Source organism: Oncorhynchus nerka, linkage group LG26 (assembly GCF_034236695.1).
Source record: "Oncorhynchus nerka isolate Pitt River linkage group LG26, Oner_Uvic_2.0, whole genome shotgun sequence".
Lineage (NCBI taxonomy): Eukaryota > Metazoa > Chordata > Actinopteri > Salmoniformes > Salmonidae > Oncorhynchus > Oncorhynchus nerka.
Window position 1 is genome coordinate 41,519,890 of NC_088421.1, and position 27,998 is coordinate 41,547,887.

At 43.7% G+C, this 27,998-nt stretch overlaps 2 protein-coding genes across 4 annotated transcripts; both read right to left on the reverse strand.

Annotated features, from left to right (window-relative positions):
- Nucleotides 1-237: 237 nt before the first annotated feature.
- Nucleotides 238-20,808, reverse strand: LOC115118746 (dual specificity mitogen-activated protein kinase kinase 6-like). Of its 2 annotated transcripts, XM_065010700.1 has the most exons (12): nt 20,430-20,808; nt 10,095-10,164; nt 9,381-9,429; nt 8,491-8,604; nt 7,244-7,363; nt 6,432-6,548; nt 5,929-5,980; nt 5,547-5,674; nt 3,343-3,420; nt 2,904-3,043; nt 1,174-1,219; nt 238-760 (listed from the first exon to the last, which is right to left on the reverse strand). In XM_065010700.1, the coding sequence occupies exons 1-12, from the start codon at nt 20,446-20,448 to the stop codon at nt 683-685; spliced, it is 1,011 nt and encodes a 336-aa protein (XP_064866772.1). In that variant the 5' UTR covers nt 20,449-20,808; the 3' UTR covers nt 238-682. The 2 variants fall into 2 exon arrangements, with proteins under 2 accessions (XP_064866772.1, XP_064866773.1); XM_065010701.1 differs by lacking the exons at nt 10,095-10,164; nt 20,430-20,808 and adding an exon at nt 9,672-9,919.
- Nucleotides 20,809-21,901: 1,093 nt separating this feature from the next.
- Nucleotides 21,902-27,995, reverse strand: LOC115127330 (BTB/POZ domain-containing protein 17-like). 2 transcript variants are annotated; one of them, XM_029656946.2, is made up of 3 exons: nt 27,739-27,995; nt 24,349-24,679; nt 21,902-24,170 (listed from the first exon to the last, which is right to left on the reverse strand). In XM_029656946.2, exons 1-3 carry the CDS (start codon nt 27,830-27,832, stop codon nt 23,102-23,104), a joined length of 1,494 nt encoding a protein of 497 aa, XP_029512806.1. In that variant the 5' UTR covers nt 27,833-27,995; the 3' UTR covers nt 21,902-23,101. The 2 variants fall into 2 exon arrangements, with proteins under 2 accessions (XP_029512806.1, XP_029512807.1); XM_029656947.2 differs by having other exon boundaries at nt 24,349-24,634; nt 27,739-27,994.
- Between the last annotated feature and the right edge of the window lie 3 nt (nt 27,996-27,998).

Below are 27,998 nucleotides of genomic sequence, written 5' to 3' on the forward strand. Positions count from 1 at the left end.
TCCCTCTACAAAGAAACTTACTGAGTCTGACCCCTCCAGAGCCTCCCAAAACCCTGCCCGACGACAGCAGCTGCCGTCCCATTACTGACCAATCACAAGAAGGCGAGAAGAGAAATGTAGGTCACCTCTTCCCCTCATGATACCATTCAGAAAGAGTAAAGAAAACACCCTTAAATTCATATTTGATGAAAATATACAGTATTACAAACTGTATCAGGAAAAACAAAAACGCATAAATGAAAAATATATATCTTTTCAATTCATTATACAGAGACGTACACATTTCACCGAATTCTTTTTGGCTTTCTGTGTAATTCAGAGTGATGGACATACAGTATGTGTAAAGAGAGATTTTCTTCCTGCTGACAGACACTGTCCAATCAGAAAACTGGTACAGTGAAGAGTTTGAATCAGTTCAGTTTGTAGGAGTAGAGGGAGGGAAAGGTTTGTTGGACCCGTGGGCGAGTTGACCATCTCCAGTTTGGGTGGACACCATCAACATCTTGAGTTCATATTACAAGCGCTTTCCCACGTGGCCTCTGTGAGCTGGCGTCAGTCTTTGGGGAAAGAAAGTTGGAGTTGTGTGGCAGATCAATTCCAGTGAGCTTTCTGAAAGGCCTTGGATTGGTGGGTGGGTGGAGAAGTCCCACCTACCTCCTACCCTGGTGGGTGGAGGGGCCTGTCAGTCTGCCAGGATGATCTTGACAAAGCTGGCTACGTCCGTCTCTTTGGAGTCATGCAGGGTGAAAAAGGGGTGTTGCTGTAAAAAAAATATATATATGAGAAAACACCATGAGTCAACAATTCCTCAAATAAAACAGGAGTCCAACAGAAAATACACATTTACACACAAGACTTAAAACACATGTGGTGCACACAAGACTTAAACACATGTGGTGCACACAAGACTTAAACATATGTGGTGCACACAAGACTTAAACACATGTGGTGCACACAAGACTTAAATACAAGAATACATCATCATCATGGTTTGACTAAACACTTGGGTAAGCCTGTCCTCTTGTGGACACATAACAAAGAGGAAACAGAGACAGGAAGTGAGCTTTTACAAAGATACTGTGACTGAAGAGAGAACAACAACGCCTACAATCCAACAACATTACACACGTTTCACCAGTCACTGATTTAAACAAATGCTGATCTAAAACCAACCATTAGTTCTGTGTAGGCGGGTCTCTCGTTGGGTTTCTTTCTTAAGCTGCAGAGAGAGAACAAAACAAACAACTGAGAAACATACCTCAATACTGGACACTTCTTAAAATATACCTTTAGTAAGAGCCCCCAACACATCCAAGCCTGTTTGAGGACAACATTCTGATAACCTGGGATTTTTGGGAAAGTTTTCCCAGATATGTCAGTTAGGAGATTCCCAGAATCAGAAAGGAATCAGCAGGACCAGAATCCTCCAACCTGGGAAAGTTGCCGTAATTGTGCAACTCTAAGTACACCATAACACATTTACACCAGATAAGCCTACATGAAAGCTACAGCATGACATTTATAGAGTGGGCCAGGACAACTGGGTCATCCACAAAAATGTAGGTGCATTCATTTCCAGGCTGTCTTTTTCCCCCAGGGCAGTGTCCAGGCCTGGACCCACAGGGGGGGGACAGCAGGACAGTGCCCAGGCCTGGACCCACCGGGAGGGGACAGCAGGACAGTGCCCAGGCCTGGACCCACAGGGAGGGGACAGCAGGACAGTGCCCAGGCCTGGACCCACAGGGAGGGGACAGCAGGACAGTGCCCAGGACTGGACCCACAGGGAGGGGACAGCAGGACAGTGCCCAGGCCTGGACCCACAGGGAGGGGACAGCAGGGCCACCTGGTGGTGTTTGGTTCAACTGCCTCATCAGTAAGGCCAGAGAGGCAGCATCCCAAATAACACCCTATTTACTATACAGTGCACTACTTTTGACCAGGGCTCTAAACCCCTTTTTTTTTTACTGTTCGAGTTACTCTTTTTTTTTTTTAGAGAACTCGGAATGTAGAATATATAATTTTACTATATATATATATATATATATATTATTCAGTCAATAAAACAATTGCCATTTAAGATTCATTTCTTGAAACCATAATATCAACTGGTTATATTATATGGTGAAACAGAATCTTCTAAAAGGCAGTAACCTCAGCAGGGGTGCTTGCATGTAGAACTCTGTGGCTTTGCAATGGCATAGCCTGGTTTTGTTCATTTTCTGAGCACTCATCACCGTCAAGACACCTATTTTAGAGCAAAAAACATGATCTAATATAACAAGAAAACACAACAGATTCTTTTTCCAAATGAAAAAAAGGGTTGCCAGTGTGAAGTGATGTGCATCAGGAACTGTTATTCTCAAACAGGGATCGTTTGGAACGGGGCTCGGTTTGGAACGGGGCTCGGTTTGGAACGGGGCTCGGTTTGGAACGGGGCTCGGTTTGGAACGGGGCTCGGTTTGGAACGGGGCTCGGTTTGGAACGGGGCTCGGTTTGGAACGGGGCTCGGTTTGGAACATTGAAATTTCTTCAGGGTTACAAACCAAAATCTGTCTTTTCAATATAGGCCTACAGATGTTCCATTTAGTTTATTCTGCCTGTTCTTTGGAATTTTCTAAATGGATTAACAACATTGAACACTGCTCACACTGATGAATTACAGCCACAACATCAGTTTGGTTTAGTATGTTTAGGCTTAATAATTCTTAGGAAAATACACTAGTCTTTTTCAAACTAATGTTTCTGTATATTTTCAGCGTGGAACCATTCCACCAAATAGTTTTACAGTATTTGGGGAGAAAAAAGGTGACCCCTGGTTAAATAAATGAGTTGTGATTTCCTTCCTTACTAAACAGAAGATGGTGCCATTTGGAATGCAGACAGAGAGAGAGAGATGGGCTCACCACTGGGAGCTGAAGTCCACAAACTCAGGGGAGAAGCGGTCCGAGGGCAGCTGTGGAGAGGGCTCATCCACTACCTGCTTCAGTTGCTGGAAGGGTGTACCCCACGAGTCATAGGGGAACTTCAGAATGGCCAGCTCAATCTGGGGCAGAGGACCAGACAGAGGTTTGTTATCCCACAGAGGGAGGCAGTCTGGAGCTCATCTTTCAACTATGGAGACTGGTATTTACCGTCACAAAGAAACATGGGACAATAGAGTAGAATCATCACTCAGACCAGGGTTGTATTCATTAGGACACACCGTTACAAAGTAATGGTGCAACAGCAAACAATCACATAAATGCAGGTAGCCCCTCTCCGTTTCAGTCCCATTTTCTTGTTTGGTGCCTAATGAACATGACCCTGCTGTTGAAAGAATTGCCGATCATGTCTGTGACTCACCATTGTGATTCCTAGACTCCAGATGTCTGACTTGACGCTGTAGCCTTTCTGGTTGAGGTCGGGGTTTATCCGTTCTGGCTGAAACCAAGGGAATGAAAACACTATCAACACCATTACACAATGACACCAACGCTATCACATAGGATAAGAATACCAGTGTAACATATAACAACGACATCAACACAACAAGCACCAGTCCTATTTCATTAAGGCAGTGCGCTCCCAACCACAACTAGACCAGGGTCATGTTAAGTATTTGTTGTGTTAGACGTTTTTTCCATGCGATGCCTACTGAACGTGGCCCAGACGGTGTCGGAGCCACCTCTCCTCTTCTCCCCAGTCCTCCTCACTATCGCTGTTCAACTGCCTCTTCAACACTCTCCTTGTCTTTCTGTTTAGTTTCTCTCTGGCATCAGTGGTTTCTTTCATCAGGATTATTCAGAAATTAAAACAAAATACATCATCTGCACAGAGGTGATCGTCACGTTTAGTATCTCAGGAACCACATCAATATGAAGTAGCAATCTCCTGAGAGGCACAGCTTGACCACGAAGAAGAACCTGGAATCTGGCCAACCAATGACTGAAGAAGCCTGGCTGCAACCAGGGTCGTGTTCAGTCGGCACAAAATGGAAACGTAGGAGGTACCACGTTAACTTGTCCGATATGGAAGTTTCATTTGATTTCTTACGTGTCAAACTTCTCTAAAACAGGGTTTCCTTTAGGAAAATGTGGAGCAGTACATTTGACCGGCAGCATTTTAATTTTAACAGACATTTGAGAAATGTAGACATTGGGTGTGTAATCTGATTAGGGAGTCCACCCAGTGAAATCACGTTCAGATGATGGTTATTCATTTTAACAGAACATGCCACTCCAGGATGCAACGGTGTGCATCCTTATAAGCAAATTCCGATAAGCACTTTGAAGATGTTAGAATGACTGTCACGTGTCCTTCTCCTCAGCCAACATCAGCAACATCACTCGCCTATGTCAAACTAGTACCCCCCACAGCAGAAAAGTTGACCTATTCTATTGGTAGGCTTCTGGGACAATTGTGGGACGAAGGATCCCAAATTCATACAACCAAGTAGGCCTAGGCAACATTAAAATAACGAGGCTGATGCAACAGAGCAGAACGTTAACGTAAAATGTCAATAAACCATAATTTCTTCACATTATTAGCACAACAATGAGCACAAGGCAGTAGGTTATACGCGGATGTTTATTCCATAATGCAATTAGCATGAAAACACTGTTGTCAAAAATCACACACAATTTAGAAAGAGGGGAGAACTAAAGATGCAACAACTAGCACGGGTTGCTAACATGACTAGGATTGTGCCTTTGGCTTCTACACCTGCACTGTTTGCTGTTTGGGGTTTTAGGCTGGGTTTCTGTACAGCACTTTGAGATATCAGCTGATGTACGAAGGGCTATATAAATACATTTGATTTGGCTACTGGACAATGAAAGAAAGTTGAATATGCTACTGGTTTCAATGGCATATGGAAGTCTAAAATAATTACCACCACGTTTCTATGGTGGGTTTTTACTTTGAAGGAAAGTAAGACATGTCTCCTAACATGAAGTAAAACATTCAGGTTTCAAACAATTACATGTAAGTATGTTTTCAAAATGTTACTGCCTCCAGCTCATTACAAAGTGGTGTGTGACGCATTGAAGCCTACACATACCTACACATACCGTTGCATATAGAAATGGGAAACACAATTTACCACAGCTGGACTCCAATCAAGTTGTAGAAACCTCTCAAGGATGATCAATGGAAACGGGATGCACCTGAGCTCAATTTCGAGTCTCATAGCAAAGGGCCTGGAAGCTTATGCAAGTAAGGTATTTCTATTTGTAATACATTTGCAAATATTTCTACAAAAACTTGTTTTCGATTTGTCATTATAAAAATAAATGAATTGAATCCATTTTTAAATCAGGTCTGAATACTGTACTGAATGCACTGTAAGCACCGGTCAAATGCTTTTCCGTCGACTGCTATTTCCATCAATGAATAGGCTAAAACGCATTATTCTGCAATAGGAGTTTTTATTTTGTCCCTCGGCAGCTACATTTTTTTGGCTTTTCATAAATAAATAAATAAAAAGCCGTCTATTACCGGCTAACAGAAACTCTGTTGCCTACTGAACATGGCCGAGAAGGTGTCAGAGCGCACCCATTCCTACTCACCGCCATGTAGGGCTTGCAGCCGGCGTCCATGGTCTTGGCCACAGAGTCCACCAGGTGGCCGCTGATGCCAAAGTCACACATCTTCACCTGGCCCTGTGTGTTGATCAGCACGTTGGACGGCTTCACATCTGCACAAAGTTAGAAAAAACACGTTTGTAATCATCAGGAATAGTTTAGTCCCTCCAAACGTGGCGGAGAGCAAATAATAAGTCATAATAATAATCCAAATCAAACAAAGAGCCATTTCAGATCAACATGAGTAAAGGAGGTGATCGAGTGATGAGTCACCGTGCCCAAGACATGAAGACTTGTGTTAGCTTGGGGAGATGTGTTTGCCTTGGCTTTAGCTCGGCAGGCTAACAAAACCGTATCCTTCATTTACCTCGGTGTATCACTGACAGTTTATTATGCAGATGCTCCAAAGCCTTGACGATCTGGAGAGAGAGAAGCAGTTACACACACTGCATTGTAATGACATCACTCCAGATAACCTGAGGGAACGGTGTTCCTGATACAGCATCACAACAAGCTGCTGTGGACACTTCTTAAAGATGATATAAATCATATCAATAGGAAAGTGTACTTCAGTATTATGCATGTTTTTCTGTTCTGTTCTCTCTCTCTCTGGCATCAGTGGTTTCTTTCATCAGGATTATTCAGAAATTAAAACAAATACATCATCTGCACAGAGGTCAGTGTGACATTATACTGTAGCTATAAGCATTATTCAGTAACCCTGCAGGGTTGTGCTCATTAGGCACCAAACAGAATAAAAAACTAAAACAGGGAGGGACTACCTGGACCAATAAGAAACTCATTTGTTTTCCATTTTAAAAATGATCTCCATTGCGTGTCCTGATGAACACGACCCAGGTGTCCACTCACCGCTACAGTGATCTTCCCCAGGATGTCTTCAGGGATGGTCATGCCTTTATCAATCACCTGCTTGTAGAACTTATCCAGAGACGTGTCCATCAGCTCCATGCAGATCCACACGTCACCCTGGCAACGCAGAGACAACACCTGTTACTGTACAACTACCTCTTTAAAATACTCAGCCTGTTCTGTTCTCTCTCTCTGGCATCAGTGGTTTCTTTCATCGGGATTATTCAGAAATTAAAACAAAATACATCATCTGCACAGTCAGTGTGACACACAAAGAAAACAAACAAGTCCTTCCATGACTAATACAGAGGAGACTACTATTAATCGTAGTTTGAAAACCCAACTGAATTGAAGATGTATTTGAGCGAAGAAAGAAGTGGCCAAGTGAAAGCCAGCCTAGCCACAGGCTTCCACCATAATGTCCTTTTCACAGGTTTGGTTTTTCCATTTATGTTTTGAGGTTGGACTTTGAGCACGTATAGTACTTTAGCACGTAGGGCGACTGGTGTCATCTCGTTAGTCAGCACGTGTTACACCCAGGCTGTGCTACAGATGTGGTGCTGAGTGACAGTGTCCAGGTAAACCCAGGCTGTGCTACAGATGTGGTGCTGAGTGACAGTGTCCAGGCAAACCCAGGCTGTGCTACAGATGTGGTGCTGAGTGACAGTGTCCAGGCAAACCCAGGCTGTGCTACAGATGTGGTGCTGAGTGACAGTGTCCAGGCAAACCCAGGCTGTGCTACAGATGTGGTGCTGAGTGACAGTGTCCAGGCAAACCCAGGCTGTGCTACAGATGTGGTGCTGAGAGCTGACCTCTCTGAAGAGAGCGCCGTAGAAGGTGACCGTGAAGAAGCAGTCCACGGTCCTCATGGAGATGTCCAGGTCCATCAGCAGTCTCTTCTGCTCCAGGGTGTTCACTGTGGCACGGATCCTCTGGGGGGGCAGTCACAGAAATACAATCACTAGAAGGAACAAAGCCCTTTGGCTCAGACCACAGCAATTTGAATGGAAGACTCACAGGAACACTAACTATCTCTTCCATAATGTATCTATTTTATTTTTGTGTGTAAATTACATATAGTTCAGGGGCATTCTTGTTAAAGATGACGACTTCCCGGTGAAAATAAACTTTTAAATTTGGTATGACATCTGCATACGACACCATAACCTCATCTATTATTGTTAAACAACCTGTTTTTTCTCTCTGGCATCAGTGGTTTCTTTCACCAGGATTATTCAGAAATTAAAACAAAATATATCATCTGCACAGAGGTCATTCATTGTCCCGTTTGGCTTGACAATAAAAACAGATTTAACCTTTATTTACCTAGGCAAGTCAGTTAAGAACAAATTCTTATTTACAATTATGGCCTACCCCAGCCAAACCCTAACCTGGACAGAGCTGGGCCAATTGTGCGCCCCTATGGGACTCCCAATCACGGCCGGTTGTGATAAAGCCTGGAATCGAACCAGGGTCTGTAGTGACGCCTCTAGCACTGAAATGCAGTGCCTTAGACCGCTGTGCCACTCGGGAGCACAAAATGACCATAGGAGTTGTCAAAACAGCACAGATCTGTGTTGGTCAGGAGTGTTGATGTTGAGATAGAGCTGTGTGGCTCGTCTTTAAAAGTGACACGCACACTTATCTAATCAACATCTCAGATATATAAATAGAAAATGTCTGTTTTGACCTTGAAAACATCTAATAAACATCTCTGATAAAGTGTCGTCGGTAAGATTTCAGAACCGTAGACTTTTTACACATTTCGTTACGTTACAGCCTTATTCTAAAATGGATTCAGTAATTCATAAATAATAAATAAATGAAATACCGTATTCACATCAAGGGGTCTGAATACTTTCCGAATGCAATGTACAGAAATCTAAAATGTCTGTTTCAGTAGAAGGCAACATTTTGAAACATTCAGATACACATATGCTATGTAGAACAAACACACCTCTGACATAAGGAATCGTGTTGTCTCTATTCATGGCATTTCTATCTGCAACGTTCCATAACATTGGCTCATTAAACATGCACCCTGGAGCACTCCACCCACCTTGACGGCCATGATAAGCCCACTGGGCACATGTCTCATCTTGTCCACCACGCCATACGCTCCTCTACCCAGCTCCCCAATCTGCTCCAAGTCATCTGCCTTCACAACAAAGTTCTGTCCAAAGGGAGAAACACAGTGGAGAGAGACAGAGGTCTATCAGCCAATCACATCAAGTTCAACCAATACAGGCAAAAGAGAAAACCCCAGAGTCGTGTTCATTAGGACCCATCGGAAAACCAAAATACATATTTCTTATTGGACCCAGGTGGTATAATTTAGGATTTCTGAGTCAGGTAATGACATCACCATTTTGACACCAAAACCATATACTTATCGTTGACTACAGTACAACTCTCTTCAACACTCTCCCTGTCTTTCTGTTTAGTTTCTCTCTGGCATCAGTGGTTTCTTTCATCAGGATTATTCAGAAATTAAAACAAATACATCATCTGCACAGAGTTGATCGTCACGTTTATCTGAGATGCACAGCGTGAGAAAAGTCTATCAGTCACATCAAAGTCAACCAGTAAAGGCATTAGAGAAAACGCTACGGCCGTGTTCATTAGGACATGCAACAGAACACATTTTCAAAAAGCTTAGCAACGAAAAACAAAAGTAAGTGCTTCTTTTAGGACCAGTCCAGGGGTGTAAACATTAGTCCAAAGTTACAAAACATGAGTTTCTATTGGACAAATTCAGGTCCGTCCCCAATCCGGTTAAGAAACATTTTCCAACAGAATCGGCGTAATGAATACACCCGAAGCAGCCCCTCCCTGTTTCAGTCTGTTTTCGTCCGTTTGGTGTCTAATGAACATGACCCAAGTAAAACCACAAAAGGTGATAGAAAGTGAAGTACTACAGCCTGAACACAACGTTCCTCCCTTCCCTACCTTTTCTCCAATGGTAACACAGGCTTTGGAATCCAGATCTCGAGGGGGGCTGAGGAGAGAGGATAGGTAGTGGGATTAATACCATGCATTCGTTTAAAAAAGTGACATCGATATCAAACTTAACACAAACAACTAATGCTCTTTCTTATTGAACATCACACTGTATGACTGTAGTTTGACAAGATGCTATGTGAAACCTGGCTGGTATAATTTAGGGTGTGAAAGAGGAGGTTCAGGTAATGACATCTGCATATGAAACCATAACCTCATCCTCTATTACTGTACAGCTACCTCTTCAGCACACTCTCCGTTTCTTTTGTTAGCTTCTCTCTGGCATCAGTGCTTTTCCTCGTCACCATTATTAAGGATGTACAGCTACCTCTTCAGCACACTCTCCCTGTTTCTTTTGTTAGCTTCTCTCTGGCATCAGTGCTTTTCCTCGTCACCATTATTAAGAAATTAAAACAAACACATCATCTGCACTGAGGTCATCGTCACGTTTGTGACAAACACACAGCAGTGGCTAATTTCCAGGGCATCTTTTTTGGAGTCGTGCTGGACAGATGATGAGCTCTCACAATATCTGGAGAAGTGTTTAGCCCACCATCTCAGAAACCACGTTAATATGATGTAGCGATCTTCTGAGATGCACAGCGCGACCACGAAAAAGACACCCTGGAATCCGGCCAACCAATGACAGAGAAGAAGCCTTACGCTGCGGCTGCAGGTGGGGGCTGATCAAAGACCTCTTTGGAGAGCTTGAGGCCTGGGTTCTTCTTCTTTCCTATGAGAGGAGAGGATAGGAAAGATCAGCCTAGTTCTTTGAGAAAACTTATCTATACCATGACCTGTCAATTTTTACTTTCAATAAAGCAGAACAGAGAAACCCCCAGTTGAACCATGTGTTGTGAGAATGCTTGGTTCTGTTTTTGGTGTGGACTTCCGACTTGTACTGTAACGTGTTAGTGACTCTACAGCTCCATTTGTTATCTACCCAGAGATTGTTCAACAATAGAAAACAGGTGAACGACTCGCTCATAAATCGGAACGATGACACAGAGAGCGAGAAAGCAGAAGCAGATTACCTCACTCATTAACCCTCAGTTTTGTCTAACCCTATTGTCATACAAGCAGCAGTTTAACCGCCTTGGTTTGTCCCAACCTAAGTCTCAACCATAATCAGAGGAATACTCACTGAACAGTGACTCATGTTAGCTCCTGCAGTAGGGCTGCTTCTGCCTACACAATGGAGACCAGAGACCTCTCCCTGTGTGAAATGCACACTACAGTGCATTCATAAACACTGTTCACAAGCAACAAGTGGGGACTTCTCATCCAGGCCAGGGCAATGGGGCCATGCTGGTGTAAAACAACAACCCCAAATGAAGGAACGTGAGATTCAGACGAGGACTGTGCCTCTATAGTCTAAACGTGGACCCTTTCCTCCTCTCCTGACCTGCACCACATTGGATGAGTGGGAGTGATGCAGCAGAAAGAGATTTAGGATCTGCCCTCATCCGGGGCCCGAGGCAGGTTGATTTCTGCCAGCTATTGGCAGGTACATTTGCAGAGGTCCTGTTAAATGCAGAATTCTGTGTTTTCACACAGACAAAAAAGAAAAAACGCAAAAGAAAAATCTTGCTGCGTTTTGTAAAATGCTGGTTTAAATGCTTTTTTTTTGCCTAGACTAATTTTGTGCTTCAGTTGCACTTCACTCAGATGAGAATACATGAAACAGGCATTCTATCAGCAGACAGCACTCTGAACTGGCTCTCTGTTTTACCTTTCTCTGGTAAAATGCACGATTAGCTTCCAGCAAAACATCCGTAAATGTAGCTAGCAACAATTCTTTCTATGATAAACACTAGAAATTTGATGGCCATGTATCGTTTTTGCTAAAAAATAATAATAATAACACATAAATATATATATAGCTAGCTTTTTCATTGTAAGCTCATTTACTTGTGTGGCTGAATGCCAAATAGAGTTGCAACTTCTATTGTCATCTGATGAATTAAGCTATTTTCTGCCGAATGTGTTGCACTGATGTATTTTCTGTGAAGGTAAACTATATTTTTATGCCCCTGATCCCTACTGAAGCAAAATAATATATATACAGTGGGGCAGCCCCAAAACATCACTGCTCTAGAGGAGATCTGCATGGAGGAATGGGCCAAAATACCTGCAACAGTGTGTGAAAACCTTGTGAAGACTTACAGAACACGTTTGACCTCTGTCATTGCCAACAAAGGGTATATAACAAAGTATTGAGATAAACTTTTGTTATTGACCAAATACTTATTTTCCACCATAATTTGCAAATCAATTCATTAAAAATCCTACAATGTGATTTTCTGGATTTTTTTTTCTCATTTTGTCTGTCATAGTTGAAGTTTACCTATGATGAAAATTACAGGCCTCTCTTGTCTTTTTAAGTGGGAGAACTTGCACAATTGGTGGCTGACTAAATACATTTTTGCCCCACTGTGAGTGTGTATATAAATATATATATTTACTTTCAAAATAAAATGCAGGTGTAATGGTTTAAAAAAGGCAGATTTGATGGACTGCGTTTTGAAGATGCAGCTGTATGAACTCTAAAGCAACCCCATGCATGTATTCTACACCAGCCACCTTGGCAGGTAGCCACTTACAGGCTCTGCTCCATGTTGGTAGATCTGTGTTGGAAAGAACACGAGGAAATGACAACTATTGAGATGCATCCTGGTACGTGTCCTGAACAACAACTGTCATTGACCTGGACATGATGATGTTCCCTCTAACCCAGACAGGCCATTAGGCAAGGAAGCACCACATAACCAAAAGTATGTGGACACCTGATCACTCCAAAATCATGTGCATTAATATGGAGTTGGTCCACCCTTTGCTGCTATAACAGTCTCCACAATTCTGGGAAGGCTTTGTTACCAAAGCCCCTTATACCACCCACCACTGCGACCTGTATGCTCTAGTCGGCTGGCCCTCGCTACATATTCGTCGCCAGACCCACTGGCTCCAGGTCATCTATAAGTCGATTCTAGGTAAAGCTCCGCCTTCTCAGCTCACTGGTCACGATAACATCATCCACCCGTAGCACGCGCTCCAGCAAGTATCTCTCACTGGTCATCCCCAAAGCCAACACCTACTTTGGCCACCTTTCCTTGCAGTTCTCTGCTGCCAATGATTGGAACTAATTGCATTTTTTTTATATAAAACAAAAATCTCTTAATAAGCAGGGAGATATATTTCCCTCACTAACGTTAAACATTAGCTATCTGAGTAGCTAACTGATCGCTGCAGCTGTATATAGCCCATCTGTAAATAGCCCACCTAATCTACCTACCTCATCCCCATATTGTTTTTATTTACTTTTCTGCTCTTTTGCACATCAGTATTTCTACTTGCACATCACCATCTGCTCATCTATCACTCCAGTGTTAAATTTGCTAAATTGTAATTCCTTTACAACTATGGCCTTTTTATTGCCTTACCTCCTCACGCCATTTGCACACACTGTATATAGACTATTGCGTTATTTGACTGTATGCTTGTTTATTCCATGTGTAACTCTGTTGTTTGTGTCGCACTGCTTTGCTTTATCTTGGCCAGGTCACACAGTTGTAAATGAGAACTTGTTCTCAACTAGCCTACCTGGTTAAATGTGGGGCGGCAGGGTAGCCTAATGGTTAGAGCGTTGGACTAGATTCGGATGGCCGTTTTATGTGTGGACTAATTGTCGGAGTAGAGGACCTTGTGCATTTCAGGTAAAATAACTCAATGTTTATATCCCAGGACAAAATAGCTAGCAACAGCAAGCTAGCTAAATAGGACAAATTAGCTAGCTTTTCGACCTGTCCCCAAATTAATGTCATTGGTTCAGAGTTTGTTTTGATATTTTAACCTGTGTGTTGTGATGGCGTTTGTTGTAGGGGGACAAAATAAATGTATGCACGATGGCACACGCGTGCAGCCAGTTTGGGTTCCGTGTACGGCCATTTTACTGCCAACTTTTGTCTATGGAGATTGCATGGCTGTGTGCTTGATCTTATACACCTGTCAGCATGGGGTGTGGCTGAAAGAGACAGAGCCACTCATTTGAAGGGTTTCCACATACCTTCGTATATAGTGTACATTGGCTCAGAAGTAACCAGACACTTAAACACCACTTGCTGTTTAAAGCTTCCAATGGCTCCTTGTACCACTAACAACTGGATAAACGGCTGCAGAGAGCATCAGAGACACCATTCATAAACAGGCAGTGCACCGTTATGCAATGTTTCAAGTGAAGCATTTAGGTTGGGTGTGCTGTGTTGGCCGGGTGATACAGTGCAGCCTAACCGTGGGTGGATTCTCTGCAGTACATACACAGGAGGCTAAATGTTAGCAAAGAACCTACATATCCGGAGGAAAGCAAGTTCGTATAGACTGGACTGGAAGCATCTCGTGCTCTCCTCAGATGAGCCACTGCAGACATCCAGCTTCCCAGTAAGGGGAGATTCATCGACTTCCCAGTGAAACACAGCAAGGGGAGATTCATCGACTTCCCAGTGAAACACAGCAAGGGGAGATTCATTGACTTCCCAGTGAAACACAGTGAGGGGAGATTCATCGACTTCCCAGTGAAACACAGTGAGGGGAGATTCATTGACTTCCCAGTGAAACACAGTGAGGGGAGATTCATTGACTTGTGCTATGCTCACATGCACCCAGCAGAGTAAAAATAGATGTTCATTTCCTCCGTCGAGCTAAAAAAAAGAGCATTCAAAACCTTCTTAAAATGACCTAGAACAACAGTATAAAAACAGCCTTTGTCCCAACTGAAGTAGCATGGCAAGAAACGGCCTTTTTCGCCTTCATTCACTTTCTCCAAAATATCGCTATTTTTAAAACCAGCCATAGAAAGCTGGTTGCAAATTTGGTTTAATATTTGTTCGGTCTTTTCTGGTGGATTAAACAAATATTGTTAAACTCAACAACAACAAAAAAATAACATTTTTGAAAAATATGTTTAAAAATGGTTTAATATTTGTAAATGATATAAATAGGACGGGTGGAATTGTTAACAAAAATATAGAAATGTCTGCTGTATTCAAAATTACAACCAACTGACTACAGCATCACTGCACAAATGGAGGTGGCAAGTGGAAAGGGGAGGAGGTAAGGATTCACAAAACGACGCCGGATTAAAAAATGAGTTTTTCCAATTAAAATTATACAACATTTTTGCAACCAATACAACTGTTATATATATACACACACACACACAACCAGTCAAAGGTTGACACATTCCACACTTTATTTTCACTATTTTCTACATTGTAGAATAATGAAAACATCAAAACTATGAAATAACACACATGGAATCAAATAGTAACAACAACAAAAAGTTTTAAAATATCAAATATATTTGGATTTGTTTGAGATTCTTCAAAGTAGTCACCCTTTGCGCATTCTGTCAACCAGCTTCATGAGGTAGTCACCTGGAATTAATTTCAACACACAGGTGTGCCTTGATAAAAGTGAATGTGGAATTGCTTTCCTTCTTTATGCGTTTGAGCCAATCAGATGTGCTGCGACAAGGTAGGGGTGGTACACAGAAGATGGTATTTTACCAACTAGGGCTAAGTCCATACTATGACAAGAACAGGTCAAATAAGCAAAGAGAAACAACAGTCCATCATTACTTTAAAGACATGAAGGTCAGTCAATCCAGAACATTTCAAAAAGGTTTCTTCAAGTGCAGTCGCAAAAACCAAGCGCTATGATGAAGCTGGCTCTCATGAGGACAGGAAAGGAAGACCCAGCGTTACCTCTGCTGCAGAGGATAAGTTCATTACAGTTAAACTGCATATCAGATTTTTTTTTTTTTTTACCTTTATTTTACTGGGCAAGTCAGTTAAGAACAAATTCTTATTTTCAATGACGGCCTAGGAACAGTGGGTTAACTGCCTGTTCAGGGGCAGAACGACGGATTTATACCTTGTCAGCTCGGGATTTGAACTTGCAACCTTACGGTTACTAGTCCAACGCTCTAACCACTAGATTGTAGCCCAAATAAATGCTTCACAGAGATCAAGTAACAGACACATCTCAACATCAACTGTTCAGAGACTGCATGAATCAGGCCTTCATGGTCGAATTGCTGCAACGACACCACTACTAAAGGACACCAACAAGAAGAGACTTGCTTGGGCCAAGAAACACGAGCAATGGACATTAGACCAGTGGAAACCAAATTTGAGATTTTTGGTTCCAACCGCCATGTCCTTGTGAGATGATCTCCGCATGTGTGGTTCCCACCGGTGAAGCATGGAGGAGGTATGCTAGTGTCACCAGTAAAGCACTGTCTGTGATTTATTTAGAATTTAAGGCACACTTAACCTGCATGGCTACCACAACATTCTGCAGCGATACACCATCCCATCTGGTTTGCACTTAGTGGGACAATCATTTGTTTTTCAACAGGACAATGACCCAACACACCTCCAAACTGTTTTTGTATTTATTTTTATTTAACCAGGTAGGCTAGTTGAGAACAAGTTCTCATTTACAACTGCGACCTGGCCAAGATAAAGCAAAGCAGTGCGACACAAACAACAACACAGAGTTACACATGGAAAAAACAAACATACAGTCAATAATACAATAGAGAAAGTCTAAATGCAGTGTGTGAAAATGAGGTAGGATAAGGGGGGTGACGCAATAAATAGGCCATAGTGGCAAAATTATTCCAGTATGGCAAATTAAACACTGGGGTGATAGGTGTGCAGAAGATGTGTGTGCAAGTAGCGGTACTGGGGTGCAAAATAAATAACAATATGGTGATGAGGTAGTTGGATGGGCTATTTACAGACTGGCTATGTACAGGTACAGTGATCTGAGAGCTGGTGCTTAAAGTTAGTGAGGGAGAAAAGAGTCTCCAGCTTCAGTGATTTTTGCAGTTCGTTCCAGTCATTGGCAGCAGAGAACTGGAAAGAAAGGCGGCCAAAGGAGGAATTGGCTTTGGGGGTGACCAGTGAAATATACCTGCTGGAGCGCGTGCTGCGGGTGGGTGGTGACCAGTGAGCCGAGATAAGGCGGAGCTTTACCTAGCAACAACTTATAAATTACCTGGAGCCAGTGGGTTTGGCGACATATATGAAGTGAGGGCCAGCCAACGAGAGTATACAGGTCACAGTGGTGGGTAGTATATGGGGCGGGCGTTGGTGACAAAACTGATGGCACTGTGATAGTAGTTTGCTGATGTCAAGGGTGTGAACAGAGTGCCCCATGAAGCCGGTGGGGTTATGGTATGGGCAGGCATAAGCTACAGACAACGACACACAATTGCATTTTATCGATGGCAATTTGAATGTACAATACCATGGTGAGATCCTGAGTCCCATTGTGAGGCCCCTTTTTGAAATGTTTTTAGAAGGTATCTGTGACCAACAGATGCTTATCTGTATTCCCAGTCATGTGAAATCCAAATGCAATTTAATTGACTGATTTCCTCACTGTAATTCAGTAAACTCAATGAAATTGTTGTTAATATATATTATTTTTTATAAAAAAAATATATATGGGGGATTGGAAATGATGCAGACAATTACATTGTTATAAGCCACAATCTGCAATATTAAAGCTGATCCACAGCGCAACATTGTTTTAAGCATGGCAAGAAACTATTTAGTTTGGCTAAATACTGGCCGTAGCTCGTAATGCATAGCTAAAATGCTTGGCAGAAACGGATCTTACGTGGCACTCTATTTCAGCTGAACTCCCTGACATACAGTATACCTTGAGCGTCTGAGGTCACATATTTGACTAGTTGACAGCTAGGCCCACATCAGGCCTCATATCAATGAAGGAGCTATTAAAAATCCTACAACTCTAAGCATTTCAGGCATGGGACTATGCAGTATCCAACACTTTCTTTGTGGGAATGTCTGACGTCGACGAAACCAAGTTGGAAGTTCTCATGTTACAAATGGTAGCCCATATGGACGATGCTTACTGTGTTAACTTCCTCAGGGTTTGGGGAAGGAGGGGGGGGGGGGCACTCCCCTCTAGTGCCTGTATCCAGGCAAGAGAGGATGACTCCCAACCAAACAAGACATCCTTTCTGAATAGCTGTCACGTGATCCTTTGGGAAGCATGATATCATTGGGCATAGCTCTCCTCCAGCTTTCCGAACCCCTGGTACATCCACCTGAACCCTAAACCCAGCCAAATAAGCTTACTGCACGACAACCCTTTGGTTACAGACAGTGGGCTTACACTCCACTATACGAGTTGCTTTGCCATCAGCATCGTGTCAGTGTGACATTCTACCTGCTACACAGATCGTTTTGTAAAGCATTGTAAAATAACCAGTGGTGTGTATAGTCAAGGCCATATGTAACCAAAATCAACTTGATTTTTCATTCAATTCACAAGATGGAATGAATGTGCACGTCAGCCATCGATTCTTGAGTTTGGACACCGCCATCAGACATGACACAACTCGAGCAATAGAGCAGATTTCCAAGGAAGCCTCCCCTCAACGGCCTGAACCATGCACAACAAGAGCCTATAGGCGGTAAACTGAAATAATTGATGCTGACTAATCTAGCTACAGCCGTAGCTGTGGTGTGTGTCTCATGTTACAGGTGATTCACTACCTTCTAGAGGAAAATAACCCCACCCGGCTTTAGTCACAGACAGGTGCACTGGTTTGAAGACTCCTGCACAAGGTATGCTATGTCTTCTGTGTGAAGATGAATACTCAGAATTCTTGGGCAGCCCATTGGATGACGGCGTGAATAGCTGGGTCACGAGCCACCATCAACCCGCTTAAACCGGCAACGATGAAGCTACCAAGTAGCAGGTTATTTTTCACTCTGGACAAGCAGCAGTGCTCTCTCACTGTCAGAGTTTCTGTACATGTGCACGGGTTCACGTCACACTCCTACAACGTGGTAGGTACGGGACCAAAACAGCAGAGACGTTTAGCCTTGTGCTTCACCGTTCTTAGTTGTTGTCGAAATCGGCCCGATATTGCTGCGTGAAACTCATTTCCATCTCAAATGACTCAAGCAAACAGCAAAGTTATCTTAAAGAGAAAAAACATGAATAAAACAACACATCACAATGCCTCTCCCCTGTCTGACCCAAATAACTCTGGGGCATAAGTACATGTGCTGATGTGTGGGTAACTCAGTAATGTGTGTAACTGTCAGTAGGACCTTTTTAGGGTTCTATTGTTATTTAAGATGTGTAGCTGTTCTTGTCTATTGACATTCTGGGATTATGTCATGGTTTTTTTGTGGATCCCCAGGAAGAGTAGTTGCTGCTTTAGCAACAGCTAATGGGATAAGAATAAAATACAAATGAGTTTACCTCTAAACCTAGTCCTGGACTACAACACACTTTCCATGGAGATAAACCATCCCAGGATGGGACTGGCTGCCAGTCAGAAGGCCCACCGGTCAGACCGTGTTAACCCACTGTGCTAAAACCTCGCACTGTCTGTAAATCAGTATGGATAAGAGTGTCTGCTAAATTACTAAACGGTCAATGTAAAACAAAAACGGGGTGCTTGAAAATGTGTCACATTGCAGCTGACATTTCTTGTATGGGCAGGGCAAACACCATTGTAGAAGAGCGCATCATTTGTTGTAAAACCTCCTTAAGCAACAGCAACTTGAAATGAACAAACAAGCATTGCAAAGCACTTAAGCCAACTCCACCCAATACCTTAAACAAAGTGAAACTGGCTACAGCGGTCAAGAAAAGTCCAGACACAACGGAAAACCCAGGGCTCAACCTACACTTTTACTATAAGCAAACAGGCTGTTGCTGCTCCCGAAAGAAAGGTGAGCACCAATAACGTCAGCATAGCACAACAGTGTAGCAGCTGTACAACCACAGGTTGCAGAAGTCGCTGGAAGTACAAGTCAACACATGCATTCAGGTAGCTAGGCTATAGAGGGGCTGACTGTGATAGTATAATAGTCAGTGAGCAGGCCTCTCACAATCCTGGTGGTAATGCCAGTTAGGATTGTGTAGATCAGCACTTCCCAAATTGGTGCTGGGGACTTCAAGGGGAGCACGTTTTGTTGTTTGTCCTAGCACTACACAGCTAATTCAAATAATGAATGCTTGATAATCAGTTGATATTTTGAATCAGCTGTGTTACGGTTAGTGTTAAGGCAAAAACCAAAATGTGTACCCCTTGGGATCCCCGGGACAGAGTTTTGGAAACGATGGTGTAGCATAATATCACATCATCCACAACATAATGTCCCCATGTGTGACGTAGGAGGGCCTTGATTTATTTTCCACCAGGTGTTTTTATTCAGCATTGCTTGTTGCTAGCTAACTACACATCACTTAGTGTCAGAGGGAGACCAACTGTATGATAGATCAGGCATTTGTAGAAAATATGCGAGACAAATATAAGTGAACAACTATTGCAAGAATGCGTGAGAGACGACGCACACGGTAATATTAGACCAAGTAACGCTGTCGGAAAAATACATGACTCATGTTTTCCCATCAAAACGACAAGTCGCGAGGCATGGCATGCGTGCTCCCAATGAAATAACGCACGAGATATTGCTAACGTTACATCGATACCGGTGTGGCTAGCTACGCACGTTTCGTTTGGTCGAATAGACAATGCTATAGGTAACGTTAGCTCGGTAGGAAGGTAGCTAACGAACAAGCAACAGTTGCAACTTACAGCCCCAAGTAGCCTAACTTAACGTTAGCAACGTTATCGAGTGTTCACAAACAATTGTTTAAATTGACAGGAAACAACCAACCAACCACGGGGAATCCGCATACATTTTATGGTTTCTAGCCAGGTTACAGAGAAATGCAATTAGGCACCACATTACAACTTGTACTGTAGCTAGCTGGAGTTAGCTAGCAACTTTGTACAAGGACAGACCCTAACGTTAAGCCGGAAACGAACTGATATTTTAAAAAACGTCTAATGCAATACATAACCCTGATTTCCAGCAATGCATCTTTGTCGGAAATTCAGTCTTGTTGCACGATTAACATTATTGTTAAAATTCTTACCTCCTTTAGAAAGAGACATTTCCCCCTTTGCTTTGATGAGGGGGAGGGGAAGCACAAAGACTTTTTTACTCCCTCCCTCCCTGCATCTACCCCGCTCAGAAGCTGCGGCTTGTCCTGCAACTACGATGCAAGTTTGTTTCAATCTTCATGCATGTTGCGTTAGTTTGTTTCCGTGTCGCAGGGCTTCTAGTTTTTAAAACAAAGTTATAAACCGAAAGCACATATGATTCCGGCGAATTTAACTCGATAACGTTACATTACCAAACTGTACACTTTTTAGACAGCGAAGAAGTGGTCGGATTAGTTTTTCATAGCCCGGTGCTCCTGATGTGTGGTGATTTTTATTCAGGACCAATGGAATGGTCTAAAATGAGTCAACTCTGTTCATCCGGGGCACCGGGCTATGCAAAACGAACTCGATCAATCTGACATCTGAAAGCTCGAACGTCAAATGCGTTATGACGTTTTTCCTCCCTGTGTTGTATATAGTTGTGGGATATGTAGTCTCTGCTGTCATTGCCAACAAGCGTGGACATGTCCAAGACCCGTCCATGGTCACAACAATCATGATTGAAAAATATATATATACATTCTAAGAATGCCATTGTACAATTTGTGGTTTTCAATGGCTTCAAAGCATTTTGATTTCAGGGAGATATCCCCATACACACATCTCTGAAACTGGAAACACTTATCTCTCTCACTAGCTTGAAGCACCAGCTGTCAGAGCAGCTCACAGATTACTGCACCTGTACATAGCCCACCTATAATTTAGCCCAAACAACTACCTCTTTCCCTACTGTATTTATTTTATTTATTTTGCTCCTTTGCACCCCATTATTTTTATTCCTACTTTGCACATTCTTCCACTGCAAATCTACCATTCCAGTGTTTGACTTGCTATATTGTATTTACTTTGCCACCATGGCCTTTTTTTTGCCTTTACCTCCCTTATCTCACCTCATTTGCTCACATCGTATATAGACTTGTTTCTACTGTATTATTGACTGTATGTTTGTTTTACTCCATGTGTAACTCTGTGTCGTTGTATGTGTCGAACTGCTTTGCTTTATCTTGGCCAGGTCGCAATTGTAAATGAGAACTTGTTCTCAACTTGCCTACCTGGTTAAATAAAGGTGAAATAAATTAAAGGCATGTGAAATTCCTTTTGATAGGCCTACCTTGTTTGTTTTTGATTAAATCTTCATTTATACCATACCTACAGCACTATAAAATACAAGAGCTACAAATAGCTATGAAAAATGTCAATGCTGTTTTGTTGAGTAGCAAAAACACACACACGTCTGCAGCCCCACGATTATAAATGGGATGCCAGTTTGCAGGGTTGCCATTTTGTGTTTGCATTACTTTGTTGCATATGTACGATATAAATTAGGCTTAAGTCACAATTGTCCTCTGTATCACATTGTGTTCTGCATATTAGGGTGAATCAAGTAAACAGACCAATCACAGACTGGGTAAAATAACATTTTATTCAGGATATAGGAAGAGGACATAGAGAGATATGGTAACTACATGAACCAGTAACATTCTAAAGACCCGGAAGTATAATTTAGACCAACAATGTCGTCCATAGGTCTGTGCATAAGTCATTATATAAGCACTACTCACAACAACACAGTCCTTCTAATAGCACTAATACTGCAGGTTGGCTTAAAGATTCAATAGAAATGCTCCTCAATTGCAAAAGAGTAGGGCAACAGCAAAATGGCTTCTAGAGAAACTCTGGTATAGGAATTGTCCAGTCACTGAGTATCAGCATGGCTATAACATTTAGGCCTGTAAACGTATGTGTGTGATTGTGACTAATGGTATGAATGCATGCTTTTAAAATGGCCTGTACTTATGGTGTTGGCAGTGTGCAAAGCGACGAAAGAAGCTTCACTTGATCCTGTGAGGTTTGGTTAGCACCAACAAAGTGAGAGTTCAGCCAATGGAAATAATACCAATAACTGACACTTTGATTTACTAGTTGTATCCTATAGCTATGCAGATAACATCATACAGTTAAATATGTCATAAAGAATGTGCCTTTCCTCTAATCAGGGGCAATCAAGGAAATATCCAACTATTGACATAATCATATCTCGAACAAATACAGTGCAGTCGTGTTTGCCCCTACCATGTGTGTAAGATTTGTGGGGAGGGACAATGTGGAGGAACTGTTATTATCTGAAACTCTTTCATTGACTTCTTTAATAGATGCAGTACAGTTACAGCTGGCTCCATGCACTTCTTTTCAGAGTTAAAACAGTTTGGAGACAAACTTAACCACCACTATAAAAAGTACCATTACCTTATGTAGAACAGAGGTGCCCAGTACCAGGCCAATAAACAGGAGTTGTGATATGAGTGTGTGCATGTGTGACTTTGTCTGCAGGCTAGGGGGGGACTCAGCAGGGAGGGCGGTTGGTTACGGTCATCACTGTCTGGGCAAGTTCCAAAGTCATACACCCAGACTATTTCTACCATTTCTGTTCTTGAAATATAACCTCAACCACACTGCAAACCTTATGCCGTGTACCTTAAATTAAGACCAAAAAGCAAATGTTTTGTTTTCATCATTTTTTTATGATATAGCCAATTTTTACTCTGCAACTTGACCATCTAATGGGAACCGTTGGTTACTAAGGCAACAACAACCTCTTGGCCTATTTCCTGGCAACGATGAGGCTGTGGTAAAGGGGCTTTACCACGACGTGCAGGTAGAGGGAGCTGTCGATAAGGTATTCAGACGCCCGGCGGTGAAGGTCGGCTTCCACCAGGAAATCCCCGGCCTCCTCAGTGCTCTGGTGGAAGTTGTAGACGTGACGAACCACCATTTTACCCCCCTGCCTCGCCGTCACGATCACCGTCTTCTGGAAGCTCACACCTGCGAAGTCGGGGCTGGAAGTGGCTGGGGTGACGATGATGCGAGGGCGACCGCCGTCAGTGCGTGTGGCCTGCATCTCGTTTGTATAGGCGGAGCGCACGCTGAGCGGGAGCCAGCGCGGGGAGAACAGGGCGTTCCAGGTCACCCGCTTGCTGGCGTCACTGCCGCTGGGGCCCAGCTGGGTCTGGAAGCTGAAGCTGCGGTCGTCGCGCGTGGGGTTATTGATGACCCACGGAGAGCCCCAGGACGGTGACAGGTAGTTGCGTGGCGTGAATATGCTGCAGTTGACGTCAAAGTATTTTGCCAGCTGGACAGGCGAGGCCGAGTGGAACTGGAAGGCCAGAAAGAGCAGGTCACGGATGGACTCGTAGTATTTCAGCATGATTGGGGACTGCTTCTGCAGACGGAACAGGTGCTGCGGAGGGATCATGCCGTAGCGCACCTGCCTCAGGGCATTCTCCACCGTTAGGCCGGCCGGCTGGTTCTGTCCGATCCAGGCTTCCAGGGCCTCGTAGAGCTCCAGCTCGCTCTGCAGGATGAGGTCGGAGCGCTGCATCAGGGACAGCAGCAGGTCGTCGCTGATGGAGCCCCACTCGCCGCTCTGCAACACCGACGACAGGTTCCAGGAGAGGTACTGGAGGCAGCTGTCCCTCAGGTTGGCGTCGCCGATCTGCATGGCGTACTGGTACCAGCCAACCACGTGGCCGGTCGGGGAGTCGCTGGACAGGTGCCCTGTCATGTACTGGCTCAGGCCCTGCTGGAGGCTCCACACACGGTACTTGCTAGCCAGCTTGTGCAGAGGGATTGCCTGGTCCAGGCGCACGGAGATGTCACCACAGTAGAGGTACCTGCAGAGATAAAAACATGGCTAGATCGGTCTGCTGAAACATTGGCAGTCATTACTGAACTTGAAAGGAGGTCACTTTTTTAAATAAAAAACACGAAACACCACTAGCCCATTTCTGTTCCTCCCCCATCCTCTTGAGGTGTACACTCATTCTGCCCCCCCTCCCCCAGTCCCCTCACCTGATGAACTTGTCAAAGACAGCAGCACAGTCGGCAGGCTCTCTCAGGACCAAGGTGCTGGTGTTGTGGCTGAGCAGCAGCTCCTCAAACACCTCGCTCTGCAGCGAGAGCACCAGCGTGTGCGCCTGGATCACCTTCACTTCATCCGTGTTGACCGTCTGCACGCGGAGGGCCACATCACTGCCGTTGCCTTGGGCCAGAAGACTTTCCATGCGCTGCACCATTGCCATGGAGTGATTCAGCGTTGTGGCGCCATTCTCCAGCGCCACCTCCTGCTTCAGCGCGGCTGCAGGAAGAGAAGATGTAGGGATCCCATTCAACACCGGGTCAACTGCAAGTGAAAACACCTCTTTCTCAATTCATCTGTCCTCGATTCCTCACAACCTCATTCTATCCACCATTGTCTCTATTCTATATGGTATCCTCCCCTTGGACCTTCTCCTCCATTACTGTTGTGAAGGATGTGAGGAATTGCGGAAAGACAAAGTGAGATAGAGCCCTTCTTCTCCAGTCATCACTTACTTCGACACTGAATGTTGAGTTGACAGTTGAGCCTTCTGCCAATCAACACCGGTTGAATTACAACCGTTAACCAATCATTAATTATGACAAGCTGTCTACCAGCCTTAACACTCTACACTCTCTCCTTCAAAGCTTAATTAACAGTGCAGTGATGAGATAAACAGCCATTAACTTGAAGAGTTGCTGAGTTCGTCTGCAGTTGAAAAGTGACTGACCTAGTCGCTAATGGGGAAATCCTACCCGTGGTTTGGGTTTAGGGTCAGCATCTTGGAGTGTGAAACACATTGTTAATAGACAGATAATAATGGATGGTAATAGTGTAGGCTATGAAACCAATAGGCTACTTGTCTTTAAGTACAATTATGCCGAGGCTATACTGTATAAGCATCAGACATGTCGAAAACATTTTTTTATCCCCTGACTAAACTACTTTTTAAAGTTTTTAAATCCATATTTGCAGATTATTACATGAATAGACTGAATTAAATTTCTCGGTGACTACATCACTGAGGACTTAACATGATCCTCCAACACCAGCACAGTCGTGCCTCTTCTCCCTCAGGAAGCTGATACGATTTGGCATGGTGCCTCAGATCCTTGGGAACTTTTACAGCTGCATCATCATTGTATCACTGTCTGGTATGGCAACTGCAACCCCCTCAACCGGAAGGCCCTACAGAGGGTGGTACGGACGGCCCAGTGCATCACTGGGGGTGAGCACCCAGCCATTCAGGACGTAAATGCCAGGCGGTATCTGAGAAAGGCCTGAAAAATTGCCAAATGGACTTTTCTCCATATTCCCATCCGCCAGGTGGTACCGGTGCATCAAGGCTCAGACCAACAGACTCCTAAACAGTTTAAATCTCCTGGCCATAAAACTGTTAAATGGTTAACTACTGCACACACCTACACTGCTGGTAAAAGTAGTATTAATTAGATGTATTACTAACGCTACAGGGTCCCTGTGAGGTTGAACACAAGATGTCTCCTTCTTCACTACAGGGTCCCTGTGAGGTTGGACAGAAGATGTCTCCTTCTTCACTACAGGGTCCCTGTGAGGTTGAGCACAAGATGTCTCCTTCTTCACTACAGGGTCCCTGTGAGGTTGAACACAAGATGTCTCCTTCTTCACTACAGGGTCCCTGTGAGGTTGAACATAAGATGTCTCCTTCTTCACTACAGGGTCCCTGTGAGGTTGGACACAAGATGTCTCCTTCTTCACTACAGGGTCCCTGTGAGGTTGAGCACAAGATGTCTCTTTCTTCACTACAGGGTCCCTGTGAGGTTGGACACAAGATGTCTCCTTCTTCACTACAGGGTCCCTGTGAGGTTGAGCACAAGATGTCTCTTTCTTCACTACAGGGTCCCTGTGAGGTTGAACACAAGATGTCTCCTTCTTCACTACAGGATCCCTGTGAGGTTGGACACAAGATGTCTCCTTCTTCACTACAGGGTCCCTGTGAGGTTGAGCACAAGACGTCTCTTTCTTCACTACAGGGTCCCTGTGAGGTTGAACACAAGATGTCTCCTTCTTCACTACAGGGTCTTCTTGAGGATGAGCACAAGTGGCACATGCACACTGTAGAGTCACATGAAAGAAGGTCTCAGCACGACAAGCTGCACGCTCACTCTCTTTAACACCCTCCTTCCTCTGCCTCCATTGACACCAGCTGCTTCCTCCTGTTACTGTAGGTTTAACGAGACACAGGGGGAGAAAGACTCCTGCCCCCCCCCCCACTCCCTTAGCTGCCTCACCCCCCAGTCTTCGTGTCACCACTGTCGGCTAATCATGCACCTCCACTTCAAAGCAACCTTTGTTCAGTTCATTAGACACAACTAGCCTAGATAACTTTGACATTTGCATATTGCATTTGTGTAATTTGTGTCATTCACCCAGCTCAAACAAAATTGGACTTCTGAAGTTCAATTTGTCTTTTGCAAGCATATTAATTGTGATAGGTAAACATGCCATTTAATTGTGACGTGAATTGTGATTGATTTGTTCCGGCTAATTACTTCCTAGTTTAAATGTGCTGCAATCAAGCATTCCATTTGTTTCCTTTAAAATGCTGTGGTGAATTCATTGCAATAGATTGAAGTGAGAACTTCAGGGAAATTGATACAGCTGAGGAGGATGTTATTAATAAAAGATGACAGATTTTCTCCTCTAGTCAAGCACAGTGATTTTTAGATGCTGGTGGGTTGAATCCCCTAAATTAAACATAGAAATGCATGTGTATCAGTACACAAGACGAGCACACAAAACGCACGAGGAAAAATATGCCATGCAAGATGAAGGTGTTACAGCCTGAAATAAAGTGTAATTCAATTGATGCTTCCCCGGTCAAATCCTTCAATATAGGAAAGAGCATTTTCTTCAGTCTCTAAAATAGCATCCTCATCGATTGTGACTCACAAAGGCCACACAAAAACAAACATCTCAGGCTCTCCCTGCAAAACATCACAGACAAACAGAGATAGGATGTGGGAAAGTGAACTGGGGGGACAGTGCTGCTATTCCAATACTCAACCTAGTGCCTCTGGGCTTAAAGAGAGCAACCCACATGCAACGTGTCCCACCAGCGTGTCCTCAACCCACTGAGTGTTGGGGACAATGTGCTTCAAGTCCAAACCATCCTAAAATATCTAACATTGATTGTGTAGCTCAATAGATGGTTTGGACATGATATTCCTCTAAAACAGAGTTGTATCTCTTTCCTACCCTTCTGTAGGATTAGAAATGTAAATAGAATAGGAAATAAAACAGATGTTGTTGATGTACTGTAGTGAGAGAGGAAAGAGTGACTAAAATAGACAAGCTAAACAGTTGATCACTATGCAGAGCAGTCTGTCACACAGTCACCTTACCTCCTCCAACGGAGATGGGGTGGAAGCAAAGAGCCACGAGCAGGGTTCCCAGATAGACCCGGGCAGGGATTCCTCCTTCATAGGTGTGTGCCATATCTAGTCATATATATCCCCTCTCTCTCTCTCTCTCTCTTCTCTGTTCCTTCTTTTTCTTCGTTTCACTCTTTCCGTCTTCCCCTTAGTGCTTAATGTCTTTGTGTGAGTGTGTGCAAGAGGTGGGTTTCCCCGTTGTGGCGCCCTGACTCCCCGTCCCGGACTCT

Excerpts from the sequence above, each read along its gene's own strand:
- LOC115118746 (XM_065010700.1), bottom strand. Across the intron at positions 6,549-7,243 it reads ACGGCGCTCTCTTCAGAGAG|GGTGACGTGTGGATCTGCAT; the intron begins GTCAGCTCTCAG and ends CTGCGTTGCCAG. Across the intron at positions 3,421-5,546 it reads GCTGCAAGCCCTACATGGCG|CCAGAACGGATAAACCCCGA; the intron begins GTGAGTAGGAAT and ends CCTTGGTTTCAG.
- LOC115127330 (XM_029656946.2), bottom strand. The coding sequence starts at position 27,832 with ATGGCACACACCTATGAAGGAGGAATCCCTGCCCGGGTCTATCTGGGA. Across the intron at positions 24,680-27,738 it reads CCCCATCTCCGTTGGAGGAG|TTGACCCGGTGTTGAATGGG; the intron begins GTAAGGTGACTG and ends TTTCACTTGCAG. Across the intron at positions 24,171-24,348 it reads GTCTTTGACAAGTTCATCAG|GTACCTCTACTGTGGTGACA; the intron begins GTGAGGGGACTG and ends TTATCTCTGCAG.